This window comes from Panthera leo, chromosome F2 (genome assembly GCF_018350215.1).
Source record: "Panthera leo isolate Ple1 chromosome F2, P.leo_Ple1_pat1.1, whole genome shotgun sequence".
Lineage (NCBI taxonomy): Eukaryota > Metazoa > Chordata > Mammalia > Carnivora > Felidae > Panthera > Panthera leo.
Window position 1 is genome coordinate 49,923,729 of NC_056695.1, and position 20,502 is coordinate 49,944,230.

The 20,502-nt window shown below is 39.6% G+C and overlaps 1 protein-coding gene across 2 annotated transcripts in view; it reads right to left on the reverse strand.

Moving 5' to 3' along the window:
• Positions 1–19,265, reverse strand: part of LRP12 (LDL receptor related protein 12) — a 75,298-nt gene extending 56,033 nt beyond the window's left edge. For both annotated transcript variants that reach the window (XM_042923605.1, XM_042923604.1), the window contains exon 1: positions 19,147–19,265. In XM_042923605.1, the coding sequence (XP_042779539.1) occupies positions 19,147–19,225 (79 nt within the window). In that variant the 5' untranslated portion in view covers positions 19,226–19,265. The remainder of the gene's footprint in view (positions 1–19,146) is intronic.
• Between the last annotated feature and the right edge of the window lie 1,237 nt (positions 19,266–20,502).

Genomic DNA, 20,502 nt, shown 5'->3' on the forward strand with positions numbered 1-20,502 from the left:
CTAGCAGTGCAATTGCTGGCTCGTAGGGTAGTTCTATTTTTAATTTTTTGAGGAACCTCCATACTGTTCTCGAGTGGCTGCACCAGTGTGCATTCCCACCAGCAGTGCAAAAGTGTTCCCCTTTCTCTGCATCCTCACCAACATCATTGCCCTTTGATATGTAAACTACTCGGTAAAAGATTGTTCAAAGCTCCTGAGCAGCTTCAGTGCTCAGGCTGCAAGGGAGTCTACTCAGCATCAGCTTTAGCAACTTATTGGGGAGAGTGAGGGGAAGACACCAAGCCAAAAACGTGATGCTTTTGCCATTTTTGATTTTTAATGACTCCTGGGTTCTTAACAGCTTAAAGGTCATCAATCTAGTGAATATGTTTAAAGCATTCCTTTTTTCTGAGCAAATGGCTAGCTCTTTACTTAACTCTACATAAGCTCATCTTATACACTTACTCTTTCACAGAATCTTAAAATAGTGCCTTGCAGTTTATGCTGTCAACTTGGCATTTCCCTAGAGAAGTATCATACGTGAAGTTGAGGATTCTCCTTTTTCACATAACTAAAAAATTATCCAGCGTAAATATAGCTATCTCTACTATACTGGTATGTTTCTACAAGTGAACAAAGAGAAAAGTATTTATCTACCTAGTATGTATTAGTGGTTACACTATGTACTTCCACAAATTTTAAGTTACTTAATCATCAGAACAAATATTTAAGATAGGTGTTATCTCTAGTTTACAAATGAAGAAACTAAATTTTAGAAAGAGTAAAAAACTTGCTTATGGGGTCACAGCTAAGAAATAGTACCCAAACTTAGGTCTTAAAAAGATCATACATTTAATTCCTCCACTACACTTTCCAAAATATAAATGGGTCATATTTTGGATAATAATTTCATCATGTACAAAGCACTTCCCTAATACACATCCTTTAATTTTAAAACAATCCTGGGAATAATTGTTATTCCCATCTCATGGCCCAGGAAATTGAGACTCAGTAATTTAACTGACAGGACTGAAGTCTCATAGCTACTGAGAAGCAGAACGTTGTATGGAATACAGGCTCTTCTCCTATTAAGACCAGGAGATGTAGGTCCATCCTTGACAGATGCTCCTCCATCAATGATGTCTATATACAGTGGAATAGGAGAAAACCAAGGTTGTGCATACATTGACAAGGATTCCAAGAGGTGAGGGAATTTTAAAAAGGTAGATCAGGGGTAGTTAAAAGCAACACAGAAGGCAATACTAAAATCTACTAGAGTCAGTATATAATGGTGTGGGATACAGTGTGCAAAGTACATGAGCCTTGACATCAGAATCCTGAGTTTGACTTTTCTGCCTTTGATACTTATTTTTCTCTTGTATGTGTGTGTGAAGTATGTTAAGGTATATGCCACGTATCATTTCACCTCTATATACTTCAATATGCATCTCTAAAAGTATAGACAGACATTCTCTTGCCCAAATTCAATGCTATTACTTTAACAAAATTAATAATTCTTGATATTATTTTATCTAACCAGGCCATTATCAGATTTTCCTGGTTGTCTCATAAATGTCTTTTTACATTTGAAGCAGGATCCACAAAGTCTCAGTGTTTCATTTGGTGTTTAAATGCCTCTTAGTCTAGAGTGATACTCCCTTATTTTCCATTGCACTGACTGGTTTCAGAAACTAGATCAGTTGTCCTTTAAGAGGCTGTTTTCTGTGGTGTCACTTCCTCTGGGTGCCACTTGACTTTGTTCATCTAGCTCAAGGCTTAGCAAACTTTTTTCTGTAAAAGGTGCCAGATAGTAAATATTTTAGGCTTTGTGGGTCAGTCTCTGTTACAACTACTCAACTCTGACACTGTGGCATAAAAGCAGCCATAGACAATACTTAAAGGCACCAGAGTGGCTAGATTTGAATAAAACATTAGGAAAAAACAAAACAAAACAAAAAACAGACAGCAGGCTGGTTCTGGCTCAAAGGCCGTGGTTTGTAACCCCTGCTATAGAAGCTTCCACATTTTTGGTTGGGTTACTTCAGAGCTGGTGCTGGATGCTTTACAGGTATAATCTTAGGAGGCACGCACTATCTCCATGCCCTGCTTTTCATAAGATTGAGATTAATCAATAGGTATAGGTAGGGCAACCTGATCCCTCCGTCGTAAAGTTCACATATAACCGTCTAATAGTTTCCTTTACTGATGATTACAGCCTGAATAAATTATTTCATCAGGGGTTGCAAAATATTTTCTAATCCTGCCATTCTTTATACATTCATTACCTGAAATTCTGCAAAAAATTTTTCTCTCAACAAATGTTATTTGCTTACCTTAAAACACAGTTCACACAGAAAAAGGAAGCGTAAGTACTTAATTCTTCCCTTAAAATTGCTTACCTTCAGAGTATGGAGGTAGTGCCCCATTTATTACCACTGGTAACCAGTAACCTGTTATTGTAGTGTGGTGTGTGTGTGTTTCTTATTACATGTCTGTTATTAGAAACCAAGGTTTTTGTTGTTGTTGTTGTTGTTGTTGTTGTTGTTTTGAATATTCAGGGAATTTCAACCAACTGTCTTCATGTCTTCATTACTCTGATACTTAAAAGTTCTCTCATCTTTGGCCAATGGCAACCCTTTTACACTGATTGGCCCCTGTGACTTTTGGCATGAACCAGTCTTTGAGAGTCTCCTTGCTTTCTGATTTATCAGACTGTCTCAGGCTCACCTCTTATATTTTCTGCCCCAGAACAGAATCAGCTGCCTATCCATGACCCTAGTTAGGATCCTTTCAATTCAGAATGGTATTTAGAGATGACAGTTAGGGTTCTAATTGTGCTCTCTGCTGTTGTACCATTTATTGCGATGTATTCACTGATGAGGGTATAAAAAGGTACATAATTTTAGGGGCACCTGGGTGGCTCAGTTAAGCGACCAACTTCAGCTCATGATCTCACAGTTTGTGGGTTCAAGCCCCACATCAGGCTCTGTGCTGACAGCTAAGAGCCTGGAGCATGCTTCAGGTTCTATCTTCCCCTCCCCTGCTCTCTCATGCGCACACATTCTCCCTCTCTCTCTCAAGAAAAAACAAAAGGTATGTAATTTTAAATTTCATGGGCAGAAGCTTAAAATAGTATGTTCTTTATGGAAAGCAAACTCTGTCTCTAATTATATGACCTTGAGAAATTATTTAATTTCTCTATGGCTTAGTTTTCTATAAAATGGAGTAAAAAACCAGGCCCATCTCATAGTTCTGATATAATGATTTAAATGAATTAATATAGGGTGCCTGGGTGGCTCAGTCGAGTAAGCGTCCGACTTCAGCTTAGGTCATGATCTCACAATCTGTGAGTTCGAGCCTCACCTTGGGCTCTGTGCTGACAGCTCAGAGCCTGGAGCCTGTTTCAGATTCTGTGTCTCTTACTGTCTCTGCCCCTCCCCTGCTCATGCTCTGTGTCTCTCTCTCTCAAAAATAAGTAAACATTAAAAAATTTTTAAAATGAATGAATATATATATAAAGTATTTAAAGCAATGAGTAGCATATGGCACTCAATAAAAATTAGGTATTATTTTTGTTTATTTTTGAGAAATTTGAAAGTACTCCAAACTTTGACCTGGTAAATCTACTTTTATGACTTAAAAGGAAAATAATAAAAAATTAAGATAAATATTCATAAAAGCATGTCTATTACAGTATTTATAAATGTCAACAAAACTGTAGATAATCTAATGTTCAACATTAGGGAAACAGTTTATGAGGAAAAGTGATATGGAAAAATGCCAAAGATATACATCAAGCAATACCAATAAACCCATCAATCAAAGATTACCATTTCTACTAGTCAAATAGGAATGCTCATTTTAGTATACCCTAACCACGTGTTGATTTTTTTATGTCTTCATTGAACACTTGGAACACTTGACAGAAGTTTGATTTTTACATAGTTATTAAATTAGTATGTGGCATTTACTTGGCATTTTAAAAAAAAATTTTTTTTAATGTTTTCATTTATTTTTGAGACAGAGAGAGACACAGCACGAATGGGGGAGGTGCAGAGAGAGAGGGAGACACAGAATCTGAAGCAGGCTCCAGGCTCCGAGCTGTCAGCACAGAGCCCGATGTGGGGCTCGAACTCAACCAGTGTGAGATCATGACCTGAGCTGAAGTCGGACGCTCAACCGACTGAGCCACCCAGGTGCCCTGGCATTTCTTCTTTAAAGCTAATTTTTGTTTCTAATTTTATTAGCCATCCAATTACTATTTCTATAAAATTATTTTTTGTCCATCTACTGAGGAAGGAAGAAAATGAATATTTTATGTAGAAAGTATTTGCTTAAGTTATTTAATAGCCTCACAACAAACCTTAAAGATAGGTAGCATAAAATCCAATAACCCAATATCCTGCCATTTGAAAATCTCAACTAACAGCAAACCGAAATTAATTCAGAAAACACTAATGATCTGGTATCTGTGGCTCATTTATCAGCACCACAAGAAGATGAGTCCCAGTAATGAATTTAAAAGAGCAAATGTATCAGTAATTAATCAATTTGCATATAAGTAACAATGAGTTTACGGAAATCTGTTAAGTAAAAATACAAAGAAGCAGTAGAGAGTAGTGGTTAAGAGCACAGATTCTAGAGCCAATCTTTCTGGATTCAAATCCTAGCTCTTCCACTTACTAATTATGTGAACTTGGCTAAAATACTTAACTTCTCTGTGTCTCAGGTTCCTTATCTATCAAATGGAAATAATAATAGTATCCAGGCTGATTAGGCTGTTATAAGAAAGCGAGTGTGTGTATATATACATACATGTACACACATATATACACACACATACACAATGATCAGAACACTGCTCAGCACATAGTAACTGCTACGTGTTTGCTACTGATACAAACATGAGTTTACAATCCCTTTTTGTCTCTTGCTGTTTCGTATAGCATAGCTTGGTATTCAAAGACTAAATTGTAACTATTTAAAAATATTTCTACTTTAATAACCTGTGTGCAATTTGGGTGATTGCAATATGACTTTTTAAAAAGTAACCCTGACAATATATCATTCATACACACACACACACACACACACACACACACACACACACACACACACATATATATAAAGGGAAAAAAAATCAATATAGATGAGATACACAATACCATAGAGGTCCCTCATCTTCTACAGCAACGCTTCTCAAATTTGAATATGAAAGAAATCACCTGTGGATCTTGTTAAACTGGAGATGCTAATTCAGTCAGGGACAGGACCTGAGATTCCGCAATTTCTAACAAGTTCCCAGGTAGCACCAATGCAGCTGGCTCAAGAACAACACCATCAGTGGTCATGAATGAGCTTTCAGAAGTTCTGGAATTACACAATACCATACAAAATTTTCTCTGAATGTGTATATGTGGATTATTTTCTGAGGAAAGGACCCACAGTTCTTACCACACTGTCAGGGGTGGGGGTGCAAGTAGGGGATAGGGCAGGTAGAGAGTAAGAGAATTCACAGGAGAGGTGAGAAACACACGTCAGTTCCAAAGCTAATTGAAAAAAACCAATACTGTCACTATGAAAAAGGAAAGTTATTTGTAAAGACAAATATTTTATATTTGTATAACAATTAAAAAACTTAGAAGACTAACTGAAGAATCATAGACCAATCTAAATTATAGACAATTATAACTTAGAAGACTAAACTGAAGAATCTTTACATTTGAGAATAAAAACACAAGGATATAAAACTCTAAGAAATGAGAAAGATAAGGACAAGACATAAAATATTCACTAAAGAGCAGTTCTTAAAGTAGACAACTTATAGGATAATGGAGTTAAAACACATATACAGATACACACAATATACAAAACATATGCGTGAAGCTATCTTTTTACCACACATCTAGGTATTTTCAGGTAAAATGCCTACCAAATACCAAACGGTAATAATAACATAAGATACATACATAAACACATACTGGTGAAAACTGTAAACTACAAAGATAAAAAGGAAATTCTTATAAGCTTCCAAAGGAACAAAGGAATGAGAATCAAAATGGCAACCTAAAGTTACAAGATGATAAAGTAATTCTGGATAGAATTCTGAACAGAAAAATACTGAAACCTGGAATTCTCCCCTCAGCCAAACCATTATTTAAGTGTGAAAACAAAATAAAGAAACATTTTCAGCTGTGTACACCTAAGTATATATACAATCAATACATATTTCTTAGGGAGAAGGAGAATACAATTCAAGAATGTACTTTAGCAAAATTTAAAAAATCAAAGACTTCAAGAAACATAATATGGGATAAAGAAAATGATAAGGGAGGAGGAGATGAAAACTTAAGAAATCAAAATAATTAAGAATGGGGATGCAAATTTTAATGTAATTAATTTGGGAAAGTATTTTAATATCTTCTTTTTTGGCTTTATTATGTAAACTATCAAATAATACACAAAACAGTTTAGTAAGTTCTCATGTCTCATCCTCCCGAATTCCTGATAAGGGGTTAATATCCACAATATATAAAGAACTCCTATAACTCAACAAAAAGAGAATCCAACCCATTAAGAAATGATAAAGGATTTGGATAGACATTCACAAACAGCCAATAATGAAAAAAACTTCAACATCAATACTCCTTAGAAAAATGCAAATCAACACCACAATAAGATACCACTCACACCTACAGGGATGCCTGTAATGAAAAGAGGTCAATAACAAGCATTGGTGAAGATGTAGAGAAACTGGAGCTCTTACACATCGCTGGTAGGAGTGTAAAATTGTACAGCCATTTGGAAACCAGTTTGGCATTTCCTCATACAGGTAAATGAAGAATTACCACAAGATCCAGCAATTTTACTCCACGTATATACTCGAGAGAACTGAAAACAAATGTCCACACAAAAATGTACACAAATACTGACAGCTGCATTATTCACAAAAAGTGGAAACCACCCAAATGTTTGTCAGCTGATAAAGAGATAAACAAAATGTAGTTTATGCATACAATAAAATACTATTTGACTATAAAAAAGAATGAAGTATTGATTCAATACTTCAATAACATGCATGAACCATGAAAAGATTAAACCAGATGAAAGAAGGCAGACATGGAAGATCACATATCGTATGATCTCATTTATATGAAATGTCTAGAAAAGGCAAATCTTTAGTGACATAAAGCTAACAGTTGCCGAGGGCTAGGGGGAAGGGAATAGGGTGGTGATTGTTAATACATACAGGGTTTCCTTCCAGGCTGATGAAAATATTTCAGAATTAGATAGTGATAATAGGATAATTCTGTGAACATACAAGAAACAAATGAATTATACACTTAAAAAGTCTGGACTTCAGTATATAAAATTGTCATTTAAAAAATCAGAATAGATTCATGCAAATATAACTGCTTAATCTTTGACAAAGGTGCAAAGGTAGTTCAACAGAAAAAGGACAGTCTTTTAAACAAATGGTGTTAGAACTACTTTTCATACAAAAAATGAGCCTCTTCTTAAAATTTACAATGTATAAAAAATAAACTCAAAATGGATCTTAGACCTAAATGTATAACATAAAAATAAAACTTTCAGAAAAAAAAATAAGAGAAAACCTTTATGATCTGGGATTAAGCAAAGAGTTTTAGAAATGACACCAAAAACACAATTCATAAAATAAAAAACTGATAAATTGAATTTCATCAACTCAAAAACTTCTCATTTGCCCCTCATCCTTCTTCAGATGTGCATCCACCTCCACTAAGGTATCTTATTGGCTTATTTAGTCTTCAGGCCCATTCATTAGAAGGGATCTACTTCTTATAGGTCCATCTGTATTATCCTACTTAGTGACACAAAGTTTAACAATACTAGGAATGAGAAACATTTCTGCTGTCAGCAGGACAAAGTTAATTGTTGCTTTCCTATTATAAACACATACTCCTTTCCTAATCTTAAAAAGGAAAATAATCACAACTGAAATGCTAAAATCTTTTATCCTCTTCCTAACCACTGAAATAAAAAAAAAGTTTACAAACATATCTAAAAGGATTAAGAGATTAGGGATTAGATATGAAAATCAGGCAGGAAGAAAGGGGAGAGAGAAAGTTTATAGGAGAGAAAGGAGTGGAGGGAGGAAGAAATTTAGGATTATGTATCGATCTCATAAATACGAACACAAAGTCTTAAAAAAAATACTAAGTGTATTCCAGCAGATTAAAAGAAAATACATCATTACCAACTTGTTATGGCCTATTCCATCCTTCAATTTACTCCATTCATAGGAATTCACTTACTCAAGTACTATCTGTAATTATGTTAGATATGATTGCTTTGCCTAACACTGGCCCTCATAAACACCTTACGATCATCTTGGAAATGAAAAAACTATGTGACAAAATCAATACCAATTCTCAAAAACTTATTAATGTCGGTATTTTTAAAAATCTCCAATGTGATTAAAAATACCAGAAACTTATATAGCAAATATCACACTTAAAATTAAAAAAAAAAAAAAAATGGGGTATTTAATAGGTATCAACAATTGCAGATTATGGGGACCTTATTTGGATCCTGGTCCAAACACTGTCTAAAAATTCATGCTTATATGACAACCAGGGCCATATGTACATGGCTGGGTATTTGATGATAATTAGGAATTGTTAATGTTTTAAGTGTGAGGATGGTAATGAGCTTTTCTTTTCAAGCCATCACATCTTTTTTTTTGTTGTTGTTTTTTAAGTTTATTTATTTTGAGAGAGAGAGAGCAAGCAGGGGAGGGGCAGAGAGAAAGAGACTCTCAAGCAGCCTCCGTACTGTCAGTGTTGAGCTAGACGCGAGACTCAAACTGACTTGAACCAAAATCAAAGGTCAGGTGCTGAGCCGACCAACTGAGCCACCCAGGCACCCCTAAAGCCCTCGCACCTTAAAGATACATACTGAAATATGAATAAATTAGCTGGGATTTGCTTCAAAATCATTTGTGTTTAGGAAGTGAGTAGAAGTCTAGATAAAACATGGCTGGCCATATAATAATTTTTTGAAGCTGGATATTGGGTATATCCGGTTAATTACAGTAGTTTCTCTATTCTTGAACATGTTTAGAATTTTCCAAAGTTTTAAAACTCTTTTTAATTATCAAACCCAAAGAAAAAAATTAAAGAACAAAAGCAGAAAACGCTAGAGAGAATATAAACTACCAGAGAACTTTCCATACATACTATTATCTAACATGATTCTATTTTTTAAAAAAGTACTTAGCTTTTAACGGAGATATACATACAAAAAAGTGCATTAATTGAATGTTTACAGTTCCACAAGTTATCACCAAAGAACCCCGAATCTGTGCAAACTCTCACTTAGGTCCAGAAACAGAACAGGACCAGCAGCTCAAAAGCTACCCTGCTCATCCTATCACAACCTCCCTGCTTCCCACTGACAGGGAACTACTCTCCTTGTATTCTAACTTCTTGAAGTTTTTTTTAATTTTTAAAAATGTTTATTTATTTTGAGAGAGTCCAAGAGACAGAGAGAGAGATTGAAAGAGAGAGAGCAGAAGAGGGGTAGGGATAGAGAGAATGTCAAGCTGTGAGTGCAGAGAGCTGGATGCTTAACCAACCGAGCCACTGAGGTGCCCCCTAACTTCTAAGATTGTGACCATATAGTAAATACTCTACAATTTTGTGTCTGACTGCTTTTGATCAACAAGTGAAATTCACCCATGCTACCTGTATCAGTAGTTTGTTCTTTTTCATTACTTTGTAGAAAGTTATTCTCAAAATATGGGCAGTGGATTCCTGGGAACCCCCAAAACCCCTTCAGAGTTCATTTAGATATGGTTTCAGATTCCATGTTGCAACTAAACTTAAGAAACTACTACTTCTCAAATTCTGGTGGCACATCAAAGAATATTCACATTTATCTGAAAAGGCTATTAAAATACTTCTCTTTTTATCGTAACACATCTATGTGAGACAAGCTTTCTTCCTACACTTCAACTAAAACATGTCACAGTGCACTGACTGCAGATACAGACATGGGAAATCACCTGTTTTCTATTAAGTCAGACATGATCGTAATTTGCAAAAATGTATAGCAATGCCATTCTTCTCACTAATTTTTGTTTGGAAAAAAACAGTTGTCATTTTACGTATTTTTATTTAATGTATGCTATTTATGGTCACATGTACTGGATTTCTCACTGTCATTTTAGATTTAATTGTGGAGTCCTGAAACCTACAAGTTTGAGAACTGTGGCTCTGCAATGTTCCCTTATGCTAATACACCATAATTAACTCATCTATTCTACTGCCCACAGACAGAGGGGCTGGGTTTAGTCCAGGACTATAGCAAATAAGGATACTATGAATAATCTTGTACCTGTCTTTTGTCAGACATTATGTGCCCACTTCTGTTGAGTTTATACCTTGGAGGAGAATTGCTAGATCACAGGGCATGTTTATATACAACTTTAATAGATACGATTTCCAAAGTGGCTAATAAGCATTTGAAATGTGGTTACTCTAATTAAGATGGGTTACAGGTATAAAACTTACATTGGATTTTGAAGACTTAATATGAAAAACACTATGGAATACCTCAGTAATTCTATTCTATTGATTATATGTTAAAATGATAGTATTTTAGATATACAGTATTGAGTTAAATAATTATTAACATTAATGACACTTGTTCCTTTTTTTGTTAATGTGGCTACTAGAAAATTTAAAACTAGGTATATGACTTACATTTGAGGTTCACATTATCTATCTGTGGGACAGTGCTGCTCCAGGAGGAAACAGAGGTAAAAGAGCCCAATAACAATACTATATAGAAGAAGTGAGATGCTTCTCAGAAGGGCACCTTTAAGGAAGACTCCCCAAAGGAGGGAGTATCTAAAGGAAAGCCAAAGGACATGCAGGAGTTAGCTTAGCAAAGAAAGTGATAGAGGAAGGAAGGGAAGGGGCAGAGGGAACAGAATGAGCAAAGGCCAGGAGATAAGAGAACTGTGTTCAGTATAGCAGAAACATGGTGGAAGGTAGGGAGTGGTGAAGGGAAGTAACAAGAGACGAAAAAGGTAAAAACTAGCCAGATTATGAAGGACCGAGTGAATTATGCTTGTATTTTAAGAACAGGGAACTACTGTTGGGTTTTAAGCAAGAAAGTTACATAACTGTATCTGTACTTTAGAAAAGCCACTCTGGCTGCTGCTGTGTATCTGATTAAATCTGAACAAGACTAGGGGCGCCTGGGTGGCTCGGTCGGTTGAGCGTCCGACTTCGGCTCAGGTCATGATCTCGTGGTCCATGAGTTCGAGCCCCGCGTCAGGCTCTGTGCTGACTGCTCAGAGCCTGGAGCCTGTCTCAGATTCTGTGTCTCCCTCTCTCTCTGCCCCTCCCCTGTTCATGCTTTGTCTCTCTCTCTGTCTCAAAAATAAATAAATGTTAAAAAAAAAAATTAAAAAAAAAATCTGAACAAGACTAGAGTCATGATTAGTTGGGAGCTGTTACAATAACGTAGACAAAAAAAAGAAAACAAAAATGATGGGCCTGTACACAAAGAGTAGAGAACACAGCAGTAGAGGTATGTGAACCTTAGGCAAAATCACTGCTATCAAATTCAGTTTCCTCTATACCTACCCTCATATTCTAAGTCTTGGTGAAAAGTTTTAGTGCCACTAGAATGGGCAATAATAATTTCAAGAAACTGATTTTTAATTCAGAATATACAGGATACAAAGATTTTTCTTTTCTCCAATTTGCTAACTTAACACCTAAATGATGCTTTAATAATCAATGAAATTAAGTTAAGGAAAGGCTTGCTTTCTTACTTAAGAGGTAAATCTCAACTACTAAATGTGGTACTGTGCGCTATGTAATGTATTCAGCATTAAAAGACTAGCACAATTTCCTGTTTCTCTAAAAACTGAAATGTAAGTAAATTAAAGGTAGATACCAATTTACTCTCATTCAGTGGTACAAACGTAAGTGTCAAACCATTTCGCTTCTTCACTAAACTGATACTAGCAGGGCAGTGAGTTATCAAATATTTAAAAGTCAACTATAAAACTACTTTGTCAGCTTCATTTATTTTGAAATTTTGGGACCTTCTAAAGTTGTATCCTCTGTAAATAAACTGCAACCCGGGGGAATAAAGACAAAAAAGGTCACTTAATTTTTTGTTGCCCTTTCTAAGACATAAAGCAATCTTTAACTGACCACTTAATATAAAGCATTTAACTTGGGCAAACAGGTCCTTGAAATCTAACTTTTGTTCTATCCTTTGCTTCTTACCTGAAATACTCTTCTTTTCTTATTTTTTAATGTTTGTTTATTTTTGAGAGAGAGATGAAATACTTTTAAAACACTGTAGAAAGTTACGTTCTATACTTATTTCATTGACAAAACTGATGGTCTTTAGAACTGGGTTCTCCACAGGCCACTTGTTAAGCCTCTCCCCTAACTGAAATCCTCATTCCTTTTTGTCATGTGTTGTAGAGCTGTTCACCACAATACCCCTTCTTGCACTGAGTGTTCTTAGCCTTCCCTTTTCTAGACTGAATAACAGAAACTTACCTTCCTAATGACCTAAACTGCTCTAATGAACTGTGGAACCTCTCCTCTCTCCTCCACTCGCCAGATCCCATGTCATGTTACTTTAAGAAATCTCTATCTTCCCACCCTGAAACTTAGAGGCCTAAGTACACTGGAGCCGGTATTTTCCTCCTTCCCTCTTGTGACAAGAGAGGAAGCATCCCTTTCTTTCCTAGCAAAAAGCCAATCCATACTCTTCTATCTGCACTATTACTACCTTTGTCCAAACTCCCATGTCTCTCACCTGGATCACAGCCAAAGCCTGATCACCCCATCTCTACTCTTGTCTACTTCACAAGTCTCCACACAGCGGGCAAAAGTGACTCTTTTCAAACCGTAAATCACACCAGGTCCACTTAAACCTCTTATATAGTTACACTTAAAATAAACCCAAACTCTTTACCACGGTTTCCAAAGCCCTGAGTTCTTGCCTAAGATTCTAAGCTCACCTTGTCGGTCTCCCTTATGACCACTGTGCTCCATCTACATTGGTTTTATTCATTTACCTACAACACATCAGCTCTTCTACATCAGCACCTGCTTGATTCTGGGTCTTTCAAACGTGGTTCCCAAGTGCAAGGATCTCTTTTCCCAATCATAATATGGTTAGCCATCCTTTGGGTCTTACAAATGTCTCCGCAAGGAAGTCTTCTAATTACCCTGTGTCTGTTATTCACTATCTCAGCCTCTTGTGAGTTTCTTACTGTAACTTACTCACTAGACTATAAACCTTATGAAGGCAGAAACTAGGTCCGTCAGCTTGTTGTGCCTTACACAGTGCCAGACAAAAGCAAACGCTCAAGGAATATTTGCTAACTGAACAATGAGTAAAGAGACAGGATTAGGTTGCAATCCCAGCTCTACTACTCCCTAGTGGTTGGATCTTAGATAAGGCACAACCTTTCTGAGCTTCAATTTTCTCTTCTGTAGAAAAGGGGCAAACATGGATGTGAGGGCGATCTGGCTGCGACATCTGTCACCCCATTGATCGCCAGGGTTGATTCGGCTGATCTGGCTGGCTAGGCGGGTGTCCCCTTCCTCCCTCACCGCTCCATGTGCGTCCCTCCCGAAGCTGCGCGCTGGCTGCGCGCTCGGTCGAAGAGGACGACCTTCCCCGATAGAGGAGGACCGTTCTTCGGTCAAGGGTATACGAGTAGCTGCGCTCCCCTGCTAGAACCTCCAAACAAGCTCTCAAGGTCCATTTGTAGGAGAACGTAGGGTAGTCAAGCTTCCAAGACTCCAGACACATCCAAATGAGGCGCTGCACGTGGCAGTCTGCCTTTCTTTAAAAAAAAAAAATAAAAAAAAATAAAAAAAAAAAGAAAAGGGGCAAACACCTGATAGGACTGCTGAATAAGACCTACTGAAGATTAACTGCAATAAATAAAAACCAAGCACAGAATCTGAACTTAATAAATGTTACAAACTTAATTTAATAAACGTTAGTTTCCTTCCCTTGTTTCTTTTGCTTAGACAGTGAGAATTCCTTAAGCTAATTCAGTATTGAAACTAATTCAGTATTGAAAATATGCATAGAAAGATAGATCTATATATAAACCTATTGTTGCATATACTTAAAAGACTGATGGTATGCATCTCAACAGATGGACTGGTAACTTGTACTTGCAGGATCTAATCCTATGCTTTAGAAAATGGGACTAAGTAGTGTACATCTATTACTCACTTCTCCCCAAAAGACGGTGGGGGTGGGGGAGGGGGAGGAGAAAAAGAAAACAAGAGGGAAAGGTGACCTTAGAAATTAGAGATCATTAACTCAACTTCAATTCCTAGGTTTAGAACAACCTCCACTTACCTATAAAGACTTGCAGAAAGAACAAGATTAATAACTTATTCTAAAATAAAAACATGTTCTATTTGCTTAAATCTATACAAATCTCATCTATATTTACTTACCTCCCTTTTTTACCTTTCATTCTTTAAACTGTAAGAGCACTGAGAAAAGAAAAAGAAAAAAAACAAGAAAAAACCTCAACTACAAAAATCAGACACACAAAAAGGTTTCACTGTTCCCTTAATTTCTTGATAAGCTTTAAATGGTCTAACCACAAAAGTCAGTCTTTTCTTTCCATTTTCTTTAACTGCTGCTCACTTTTCAGCCTGACATCACTTTTATGTTTTTGTCAGAGATTTTACTTTCTAGGAACCTTCTAAACCATTTATGATACATCATTCAAATCTCCACCATATTCTTCCTAGAACATAGCTAGCCCTCTGAAAGTGGTCATTTAATAGTCTCTGCCCGATAACTGCTAATAATTTTTAAGAAATGTGCTGTATACCTTCATATTCTCCCCAGGATATGGATATAATTTAGATTCTAAACCCAAGGAAGGGTTTATGTTAAGCAATTAATTCAGTTTTATTCAACATATTTTATGTAATCAAGCTTGACTTTTTTAGAAGTAATTGGAATCTGGTTTAGATTTTTTTCCTCACGTTCCAGTTATTTCTACAACCTTTCTAAAATTGGAACTTCTAGTCTATCCTTAAACTGGAAATTTATAAAATGCTGTTGAATGTTCCACAAAATTCATGGGAAAAGATTTACCATTAGATAGAAAATGCAAGGTAAAAAGAGTATTTTATGTTACCACAACCCTCTGTAACAGTACTGTGTATGGCAAAGACTTTTGACTATAATTAGCCGAAAACCAGTTCAAAGAAGAATTTTATCACAGGCCAGTCATGTATGCCAAGAAGAGTTCTTATTGCTATCAAATGCTCTGGCAGCAAGTAGCCACAAACTAACCACCTGCAGTTCTCCAAGGCTATTGTAAAATGATATACAAATACCACAAACATTTCAAATTACATTTTAAAACTTCATCTAGGGCCATGTTCTCACACTAGGAACTGCAATCTATTAATGGGTCCAAAATAATGAGTCCAACCAGCAAATGAAGAATGTTGGGTGCATCACAGGTAGTAAAAGTGTTCTCTCATGGTCTTCGTTTTGTTCTGTGTACTGGGAGTAACATAAAATGTATTTTAAGGGTGGGTTTCAGTAAGGAGAAAAAAAGTTAGAAAACACTGATCGGGAAGTGGAAAAAGGATAAAGCAATGGAACTGTTACAATTACCAACTTATGGCTTGGGAGATGAGCCAACCAACAGCTTCTGTTGACTAGGAGACAGTTTCTGGAAACCTCCATGCACTTGCAAAAGCCAGACATCCCTATGTGAGATCTGAAAAAGCACCTTCTCCTATAGTCGGCCTAGGACAGTGCCCAGCAAAGCTCACAGTTGTTTCCACTAATGTTCTTATTCCTTCCAAATTCCAAAGACAGAAGTCAACTTTTACTTTTACTGATTCTCAGGGGCATTCAATAGTTAAGTTATAGCACCTAAGATAGAGCAGCTCCTGAAAGATAATTATTGGTTCTCAAACGACTACTTTTTTTTTTTTTAATGTTTTTTCATTTATTTATTTTTGAGAGAGAGAGCACAAGTGGGGAGGGTCAGAGAGAGAAGGAGACAGAATCTGAAGCAGGCTCCAGGCTCTGAGCTGTCAGCACAGAGACCGACGCGGGGCTCGAACCCACAAACTGTGAGATCATGACCTGAGCCAAAGTTGGACGTTTAACCGACTGAGCCACCCAGGCACCCCACCAAACAGCTTCTTCTAAAAAACATTACTATACTCCATATCACAATTTAGAGTTTCAAGTAAGGCCTTAACATTCAGAAAAGTAACTTGGAAGTCAAACAGTCACACCATTCCACTAATATGGTCACATTTAACAGTCACAAACACAGGCCACTAAAATGGCCATGTGAAGAGAATAAAAGCCAAAATAAACAGATTTATTTTATTTATTTGAGAGAGAAAGAGTGCAGCCCTGAGCAAGGTGGGGGGGTGGGGGAGGAGAGGGGGACAAGGGGAGAGAGGGAGGGAGGGAGGGAGAAGGAGAGGGAGAGAATCTTAAGCAGGCTCTGCGTTCAGCTCCATCCCACGACCCTGGGATCTTGATCTGAGCCAAAATCAAGAGTACGACACTCAACTGACTGAGCCACCCAAGCGCCCCCAGATTTTTTAAAAAGATACATGAAATGTTCCAAGATTCAAGACACAACCCGGAGCCATTTAATACTGCCATTAATGCAGAAGACTCTATCTGTGAAGAGTTAGTTTGGAACTGCCTACATATTGAGCAACTTGCTTTTTTTCACTGAGCCATGTTAAGAGTTACTCTCAACACTCAGTTGTTTTAACAATAATTGCTAATTATTTTTGAAGCCATTTAAAAACACGTTTTGATGCATAAGGTGCAGTTTCATAAATTACACCTAATATCTGTTCTAAAGGCCCAGTGTGATGAGTATTTCTCAGTAATACTCCTCACTAGGCATATTCAAGTTAAACAAACCCCACTATTTATATAGAAGCACATCCCCCCATATTATTGTTATAGCTTTTTTTTTTTTTTCCTCATATAAACCCACATACGGCTGGAGAGACAAAAGAGGACAAAAGTATAGCTGTAAAGAGAACTTCCCCAGTTGCAGGGTGAAGGGTCTCTGCTCACATAGTTTTAATATTCTGCCTGGCTCACTACCTCCTTTTTTCTTATACTTTGAAACTTGCTGTGGCTGGAGACATCAACCCTGGCACAATTACTTGCTAGTTTCATAACATGGTCCCACACTGCTGGAAAAGGAGTTTCCTTCTTTGCCTACCAACAGTTCGTCACTAAACATAAATTCCAAAAAGATAAATCTTTGATAAGCACCTACTAGAAAGTCGTTTTGTGTACAAGTGCAAAAGAATGTACCAAGACAAATTACAAGGTTCACAGCCTCTTATCCCTGGAGGCAAAAAGACTTTTAGTTCAAACACTAATGACACAGATTTTCATGAAAGAGCTAAAAGAGCTCATTTATTTATCTATTCTGATCAGACATCACTAGGATTCAATTCTGACTATAGCAGAGGACAAAGCAGGACACTTCTAATCACCCCAGATTAAAGATGCCTTCTTGCTTTCTTCTCTCTTCTGGGCCATTACACCAAACCTAGGGCAGAACTATACCCACCTTCAGGCTAGAAGAAACAACATAATAGCTTATTGATCTCTGGTGTAGACCCAAACCCACAAGTCATCATGCAAGTGGGAATCACAGCTACTCGGTGCAACTAATACTCAAAAGTCACGCACAGGGTTTTCTGATCACACACAGGCATACCATTTACAATTACCACGTCGAATGCAAACCTTCCTCCGCCCTAAACAAACGAAAATGCACACTATATATAATGTATAATATATATAATACAGTATAATAATACATTAATCAGATCAGGCAGAGAGCAACACATTTTGAATCACACTGAAAAACTATTTCGGTTGCTAGTAAATGTTAACTTACGGTCATTAAATTCATTTGCAGTAATTTCTCAGGTTCTAACAGTTACCTTCGCATTCGATTCCACAGATAAATGCTTCAAAAGTGGTAATATTGCTCATGAAGTACATACTGACTGAACTCCCATCACCATACCATTAGTGGAATTAGTGTTCGTGGCAAATGACTTAGATGTCTTATAAGTGAAATTTCTCAAGGAATGGCAACTCTTATTTACAGTATTTCCTTCTGAAGATATCAAAACACCACGCTAAGTAGTAAATGTTAAGCGTGTTCACAGAAACACCTTTTCAATGCGTTCAACTGATAAACTAAGAACGGTGAAGTCAGAAGTGGAACTCAAAGTCTCAAGCAATGAATGTTCTTTCTAATTAATTCCATTCAGCTCTAGTTCAGACCCTGATGTAACATAAAGCTTAGACCTCGCACAGTCTCCAGCCTTCTCTCAACCTCAAAGGAGTGTGTATATGCGACGCAATCCACAGACTGGAATGAAGCAACAGTGACAACATTAGCGGCCAATGATGGATGAAATGACAAATGAACCAGGAGTCGGGGCAGACATCTACGCCCTAAGGGAGAGAGTGAGGTGGGGTTGGAAACTATTTTCTGGCCTTCTCCCGCGTACTGCTCCCAGAGAAGGGACAGGATCCAGCACGCCCGGGATCAGCGGAGCCTCGGCCTCCGAGGTGCAGGAGTGGGACGAGAGCGGTAGGCTGCTTTTTCAGGGAGTGGGGAGAATGGGGAATTGGTGCGGTGGGAATTTCACTGGGGAGAGAACTTCCTCACCCCGGAAGGGTCGGGGGTGGCAGGACCGTCCCGAGAGCGGCGAGGGCGACCTCCTCTTCCTTCTCACAGTCATACATCTTTGTGTGCGTGGATTGTGCAAGGGGCCCTCGAGTCCAGGTCGGGAAGTCCGCCCACCACCCCCTCGCTCCACAGGGACTCCCTCCGGCCGGGACGCCCAAACCCCTCTCCGACAACCCCGAGGGTCTAGAGGTGGTGAGCGGACGAAAGCATCTTCGTGTGCGGACACCCCTCCGGGGCATCCACCCCTCGCCGGGTCTTTGTCCCGTCGGCGGTGGGGTCTCTCCCCGGTTCTCCCGGGGAACCCCTGTCCTGGAGGCCTCGGGGCCCAGGGTCGCCCCAGCTTTGTTCGGTCAGCGGGGCGCAGGGACGCGGACACTTACCGTACACTCCCGCGAGGAAAAGCAAGACCAACGCAGACCTCCACCGCGGAGACTCTTTTGTGCTCCAGCGACGGGCCATAACCACGGCAGATGGAGGGAGCGAGGATGAGATGGAGGAGGAGGAGGAGGAGGAGGAGGAGGAGGAGGAGGAGGAGGAGGAGGAGGAGAAGGAGGAGAAGAAGGAGGAGAAGAAGGAGGAGGAGGAGGAGGAGAAGGAGGAGGAGGAGGAGAAGGAGGAGGAGGAGAAGGAGGAGAAGGAGGAGGAGGAGGAGCTGGGGCCAGACGCCGCCGCCACCGAGCCCCCGGCTGCTCCCTGCGCGCTGCGCGGCGGCGGGAGGGGGAGGGGAGGGGCCACCGCCGTCGCCCGCCCGCGCTCCCTCCCTCCGGCCCTCCCTCCTCAGCACGCCAGCTCCCACCTCCGGCGGCGCGACAGCCCTACGCGGGGCGCTTTCCCCGGGGCAGGGGCAGGCCGAGCGCGCACAGGCGCTGGGAGAGGGGGCGGCGGAAGCGCCGACTCCGGCCTCGCACTGCACAGGCTAGCCGGCGCCGCCACCCGCCAGACGGAGCGCGAGCCGGGACCCGCGCTCATCCGTGCGATCGGCAATCACCTGGCCCGCCTGTCTTGGTTCCCGCCCCGCGTTCAGCCGGTCTTTCCAAGTCTCGGGGACCGTTTCCCCGCGAGTAGAGCCAGAGGAGTAAGGCAGTGCCAATCGATGAGCGAGCACGCGAACGCCGGCCGCTAGGTTCCCGCGAGCTGGGGAGCGGGGCCCCGCAGCGGAGCTCCGCCGCAGTCGGAGGCCTCCTCGCTGCCCCTACGGGTGGTGTGAGGGCAAGTTGGGAGGCTGAGGATGGTTGTGCGTGCGGGGAGAGTGGGTGAACGGCGGCTAGGAACTTGGGAGTTCCTCTCCCCTACCCCTGCTTGCGTCCGCTTACTATCTGCGCAGAGCTCAGGGTGTGTGGGTGCCTTAGTGCTGCCGTCTCCGGCCGGCTTAGTGTGCACGCGTGCTGAGATGCTCGTGCTGGACACCCACGCTCAAGGTGCCCGGCGAGAGTCCAGCAAGCCTAGAGCGCGGTGCTCTTCCAGTCTAGCGTGGAAGCCGCGGGAAGCAGTTTGACTTCGCAGGGTAGGGCGGGATGCGCGGCTGGAGAAGGTGCGGAGGGTGGGGGGCGTGGGGTGTCTTTCTACATTCCCTAATTTCCCTAAGCATCTTCTCCCAATCACAGCGAGTGCGACTCCTTCCCTTGACACTCCGTAGCACTTTCTAGATACTTTTGTAGTGACACTGGCACGTCAGACCTTCCGCCGTGTAGTTTTAAAGTGTTTGTCTATTTTTAAAGTGTCTATACGTCTCCTCT